Here is a 6,582-nt window from a genome sequence, read left to right as displayed (position 1 = left end):
CGCTGTGCCTGCGCCTGGGCAGGGAGCAGCGGCGCTACTCGCTGTGGGACTGCCTCTGGATCCTGGCCGCCGTGGCCGTGTACTTCGCGGACGTGGGCACAGACATCTGGCTCGCCGTGGACTACTACATGCGCGGCCAGCGCTGGTGGTTCGGACTCACGCTCTTCTTCGTGGTGCTGGGCTCGCTGTCCGTGCAAGTGTTCAGCTTTCGCTGGTTTGTGCACGATTTCAGCACCGAGGACAGCGCCACGGCCGCCACCGCCTCCAGCTGCCAGCAGCCGGGAGCGGATTGCAAGGCGGTGGTCAGCGGCGGGTCTGCAGCCGGGGAAGGCGAGGCTCGTCCTTCCACGCCGCAAAGGCAAGCCTCCAACGCCAGCAAGCGCAACATCGCTGCCGCCAGCAGCGGCAGCAACAGCGGCGGGGCCCCCCGGGCCAGCGGCAAGCACAGGTCTGCGTCCTGCTCCTTCTGCATCTGGCTCCTGCAGACGCTCATTCACATCCTGCAGCTCGGGCAGATCTGGAGGTACCGTGTCTGGGCGGGGAGAGGGACGTTCATAGCTGCGGCTACCTCCCACCGCTTTGCTTTTGCACGGAAATCGTTCGGGGTTGCAGTGGTGGGAACCCTAGACATTTCAGCTTTTTGGTTTTTCAAGAGTGGGGTTTGCATTTTTTTTTTTTTTAATTTGCGGTCTCCGCCTCGGGTGGGAGGGAAGTGGGAAAGAAAGGAAGGGCAGCAAAGTGGTTTTGATCACCTCCTCCCTTCTCTCTTCCCACTCTGCCTCACTCGCTTCTCTTTCTGGATGCTACAACCCTCCCCCTCCCCATTTTCGTGATATTGTTTCAGTGAGTAGGAAGGATTCCTGTCACATCTTCTAAAAATCATTTCGTATTATGTGAATTTGAGGTGTGTGTTGCAATTCCAGTGATTTCTTTTGTTCCCTGGGAAAAATAGCTAATGCTAGTTAGATGGGAGTTTTGCTGCTCAAAAGTGCCCACATTTGAGTGATCCTTGCTGGAGAGTTGCTATGCTCAAAGTGAAGGGCTTAGTAGGCACAAGACTTGCCCTATGGATGCGTGTTCTCTTCAAGGGGAGGGAGGGAAGTGCTTTATGGGACTCAGACTGACTTTTATAGTGCACTTTCCGATTACCTTGCAATAGCCCCATGTCTGATTTTTCATATAATTAAGAATCTTTGGAAAAGGGCTGGTGCACTGTGTAAACTTGAATCAAACTTGGCATCCTCATTGGCTTCTTTGCTACTGATCATCTTATTTCCTAAGTCTTTACATAGATGTCTCTTCCATTTACCAACTGGAATACAAGGCTGAACTTGTTGGGCAGGGGGAACTATCACTCAAGCAACCACTGAATGGATTTAGGAACTTAATGAAATAGTGTGCTCAGGAATGCGTCCTTCTGACTTTTTAAATGTTTTCAGTAGCTTTTTCAAGCAATAGTTTTCATCTACAAAAATTATTTGGACCTATATACCTACATGCTAACATTCTGGCACTTATGTTTTTAAAAGATGAAAGATACGTTGTACCAATATCATGAAGCTACCAAGAAAGTGTTCCCGTATGAGGCTAGACTGCTTTACCAGTGTTCTTTCTCAATTTCATTTCTAACCATTTTTGTGATAAAGGGCATCATAAGTCATTCACTGTACTGAACCATGTGCAAACAACTTGGATAACTTGTGGGGTATAACTGCAAGCTTTTGTTTATTGTGAACAGTGTTTCCAAATTAGGACAGTAAGTGTGTTGATGGTGCATCCTTCTGGGACTGATGCTTTGTAAAGCAGAGTAAGCCTTGCTATAGAGTAACCTTTCAGATTGTGAAACTTGGTTTTTCAAGTGCATACTTTCTGGAAAAGTGATATATGATATGCAGTCAGACAGATCAATGTTGGAAACCTCCTTATTCAGATGCAAGTGTTCTTTTTGAAATGTCACTTAAATATGATAGCTGTATTTCACATGGATGACTTACAGCTCGATGTTCTTCAAGTATGGTGAAGAACTTGAATGTTTGATTTAATCACTGAGGTGTTTAGTGGCTGGGATGCAGATGACTAGCCTTGTAATAGGGAATGTGGGTAGTGAAGCTACCATTTCATTGTTAATATTTTAAACTTGATGCAAGATTTGGACATCGCTTATTTTTAATCACCTTTAAAGTTTTTAGAGTTGTGTAAATATTGAAAAAAACTTCTCAATTCTATTAACTAAAACACTATCCAGGGTTCCTATAGATTGATACTTGATGAAATGTCTGATATCAAATTCTATGAATGGAAGAAGTCATTTTAATTGTAACTGTGTTTGCTAGACCATCCAAAGCAAGCATTTTCCCAGTTCAGAAAGGATGCTTAATTTTTCTTGTGGGAAATAATTTACAGTAGGTGAGAAATAACTAGGAAAAGCTAAGGGCCTAAAACATCTCAGTGAGACCACAGCCACTGGGCCAGCTGGCCATATGGAAGAGCCATAGAGGGCAGGCTGAATGCAGAGTGAGAGCCACAGGATGTCAGACAGACCATCAAGGGCCCCAGCCCCTGGAGACATTGGGCGGGCATGCCTCTGTGTTGCAGGACATCTCTACAGTATTTTCCTTAGAGTATTTGAAGTTTGTTCTGATAAAACATGATCATCTGGAAGGAAAGATTATTGGTGTAAATTTTACCAAATGTTTGTCAACATTTTTGGAATAATGTATTTGGTGCTTAAGTCTGAATTCTCATCTCATCTAACCATTCTTAGTTTCTGGTTAAAATATTTTTGGGATGCCAGGGTAACCCAGTGAAGGTATGCTCTAGGACTAATTGGTCTCATTTTCTCTTTAGAAAACATACTAAAAAAAAAAAAAAAAAAAGAAACACACACTTTAACCTAATTGAGGACATTGGAGAAGGATAGGAAAACTTACAGGATTTAATGCTTAGTTACATTCAAATTTATTCTGGGTTTCTTTGTGTTAAACATTTGAATGGAACTTTGAGCAGTAGATGCATCTTTGATAATAAGTTGGGGAAATGAGACTCAGCTTAGATTGTTATATTAGACCTTATCTTAGACCACTGTGATGCCTGAAATGGAATGAAGAGCATCCCCTTCCTCGCCTAGCTTTTCTTTGCAATGTGTTGTACACAGATATTGCAGAAACACCAAGATACTGAGTGGGACAAAGCTCAGAGGTCATTATTCATGTTTTAACATGCTACTTTGTGGAATCAATAAAATAGATTTTAGCTAGGTTGGCAACTGCTCTTTGTATTTTCATGAAATTCTAGTTATTTTAGGGATGACCAGGTTCTAAAAGCTTTCTGTAGATAAAAATCTTTTGAAATAACATTAAAGTGTTTGCTTGTTCAGAAATAGCCATTTGACACATGATGGACAGGCTTTGCATGTATTGATACATGTATAACAAACACAACTGCTAAAAGCAATAGTACATATTCATTTTAATTAACGTTTATTCATGGAAAACTAATGGCAGCTTTAAAGTCACAAGCACTGATGCTGTAAAAGTGCCACTAGAAATAATGAAGTGAACTTTTGCTACCATGGTAAAAGAGCAATTACAATTTTACAGGAACAGGATCTGTGCATGAATAAGAGTACTCTTATTTCTTATTCTTCTCATATGATTCCAGAGATGACGAAGAGTGCAGTTCAGCCAGTGGAAAGCACAAATACCAAACAAGAACAATTTTTACTCCTCACACCAATGGTCAATTGTATCTAAATGTCTTTTTTTATCATTCAGAATGTATAAGATTTACTCTTAAAATTCTACCAGATTTCTCTTATGTATTATTTTGTAGTTAGCTGTTTCGTAGAAGATGTGCACAAGGCACACAGTAAGTCCATGGGTGGCAAGTGGGGAGTATTTTCTCTCTTTGGGATTTTGTTTCTGAGCCTCCATCATCAGAGTCACATGGGGAAGGCAGGGTGAAAGAGTGATTAATTCTGCTGTCGAAGTGCTTGATAGCCCCTGAGCTATGAGGTGGGTGCCATGTTTGAATAGATTGAGAAAATGAAGATGGTTAAACAGGTCTCTCTACCACAGGATTTCTCAGAGCCTTTAATATGCAAATGTGCAGTTGTTGGTTTTTTATTTTAAAGGCACACACAAATATATAATACACTTGGAGAAACTTTGTTCTACACTGTTTTTAAACCTGGCTATAACGAGTAATAACAATTTTATTTGGCAGAAAAAAAAACCTGTAAATGTTTTTATATTCCTTATCTCATCTAAACTTTACAATAACCCAAGAGGAAATTATCCTTCTATATGTGAAAAAACGGGCTCAGAGAGGTTAGATAACTGACACAAGGTCACCCAGCCTCTATGGGCCGTAGCTGGGATTTAAAACCAAGCCTGGCATACCCTAAAGTCTATGCTCTTTCTGGCTCAGTTGGCTACTTCCAAATGCCACCTTGGATAATCATAATGCAAGGTACAAAAATAGCAATTTACCTCCATTGGGAATGGCAAAGTGGGCAAGGGAGGTGTAGTCGAGACAGTTTGGAGGGTCTCTCCCATAATGCATCAGCAGGGTTGTAGAACAGGGACTTGAGCTCACGCCGTCTCCAATGCCCCTCTTCCTATGTTGTGTGGATGTGTTGAGGTTGTTGCATGAACTTCCAACTGAGTATCGTGGTCTTGTGGTGGCATTAGTGATTCCATGGCATAATGTACACAAACACACACAAAGGTACTTGCAAAGAATGCAGGGGTTCTAGAAATAAGGTGTGGGTAGGACCATAGGGGAGATAGAGGATACACTTTTGGCCATTGGAAAAGGTGCCTTATTGATTGCGAGTTAGTCCAGACCTCTGATGTAGGTCAGGCGAGGTTGGTGCCATTTGCTGAACATATTGAATGGGTATTTTCTGTAGATTTGTGTTCTCTCCCTATGCATATTAATTATTTTGTCAACATATATGAAGCACCTACTGTGTGCAAGGCGCTGTGCTGGTTACTAATGACACCAAGGTGACTAAAACGCACAACCTCTCATGTAATATGCTGTCTGGGGAGGAAGACAGAAAAGTCACCCTTCAATGCAGGGATGTAAGCACGGAAAGAAGTAGGAAGCTCAGACCGTGCTGGCCGGTTAGCTAAGGCTCTCTGGAGCAGGGGATATCTGGCCAAAGGTCAGGATGACGGGAAAAATCTGCTAGTTGAACGAAGTGGACCATTGGCTCCAGAGCCTTGGCTACACACACGAAGGCAGGGGGCAAGAAAGAGCAAGGAGGTGAATCGTGTGCTCTGAATACAGAGGGAGGGGGCGGTGAGAGGCTGAAGATGATGGCTGGAGAATTAATTGGGCTGGAAATGAAAGGAACTTGGATTTTATTCTGAAGACCTGGAGGAGTCACTGGAAGATGATAAGGGGTGAGGATTGTTAAAGAAAATGTTGACGTGTTGCTTCACTCAAAGCAATGGCAGAATGCTGAAGTTTCAGAGAATCTGCCATCACGTCCTCTTTGACTCTTCAGCGGCTTCCACTCATGGAAACTCATTGACTTCTCATGACTTGAGTTTGGGTGTTATTAGGGTGTAGAAATAAACCCAATAAGGCGGGAATACGGTTTTTCAGAAAAACACATTGGTTGAACATTTTCATTTTATTTATGCTAAAATAAGTTTTGGCAAAAGTTTCTTTTGGGTTACGTTTTGAAAAGATTTTCCTCAGGACAAGATAGTCTTCACCTTACTGAAATTAGGTTTCCTGATCCTTCGAAACATGCTTATTAATATACCTGTAGCACTTCTGTATTTCCAGTGCCTTGCCATATTCTCTTTCTTTTTAGGTTCTCAGAATGATCTTCCAGGCAGCACTCGGATTTTGCATATGAGGAAACTGAGTCAGAAAAAAATGTTAATTGCTCTGTATGCTTTTGAAAGTTAAGCTTATTTATTTCTTTAACAAGTGTGAGAGAGAGACAGGCAGACAGACAGGCAGGGAGACAGGCCGATTGGCACTCCCAACATGGTCTTCATGCCATAACCCCCTCACCCCAGTCTGGGTCAGTCTGGATCCTGAGCACATGTGTGCCCAGCAAGCTCAGAACCTGGTACATGAACACAGGGCCTTTCCCACGCGTGTCCTGTTGTCATACATTGCCCACTACCTGGACTCAAGACAGGCGATTTTAAGTGTTTTCCTCATAATATCATATAGTTCTGTGCAAATTCTAGACTAGAATTAATACTGATATAGGAAAAGAAAAAAGCAACTTGAAAAAAAATGGTTAATGGGTTTGAGGATGACTAGATAGAAGAGAAGCCTGAAAACTTGAGAGCTCTTTGGTAAGACTAATGAATTATAATGTGGAAGAGGTATTGGGCTTTCCATAGGCCCTCTGGCACAAAGTGGATGGGCCCTATAGAAAGACACTTCCAACATGTAAAGAGGATTTTTTAATTAGTCAGAGTATATACTTACTTAAAATTCCGTAGAAGTGAGTCCAGCAGATGGCATAATGGTTACATCACTGGACTCCCACATAGTTGATTGTGGTTCAAGTCCTGGACCTGGTGGCTTCAAACTCACACCGAGCAC

The 6,582-nt window shown here is 42.3% G+C and overlaps 1 protein-coding gene across 1 annotated transcript in view; it reads left to right on the top strand.

Moving 5' to 3' along the window:
- The window catches only part of XKR4 (XK related 4), a 537,397-nt gene that overhangs the window by 322 nt on the left and 530,493 nt on the right, over positions 1-6,582 (top strand). The window contains 1 exon segment of the mRNA XM_027773775.1: positions 1-523. This exon segment is cut by the window's left edge and continues 75 nt beyond it. Within this exon segment, the coding sequence (XP_027629576.1) occupies positions 1-523 (523 nt within the window).

The sequence above is a fragment of the Tupaia chinensis genome, unplaced genomic scaffold, assembly GCF_000334495.1.
Source record: "Tupaia chinensis unplaced genomic scaffold, TupChi_1.0 Scaffold000046_3, whole genome shotgun sequence".
NCBI classification, from domain to species: domain Eukaryota; kingdom Metazoa; phylum Chordata; class Mammalia; order Scandentia; family Tupaiidae; genus Tupaia; species Tupaia belangeri.
This window is presented reverse-complemented; position numbering and strand designations above follow the sequence as displayed.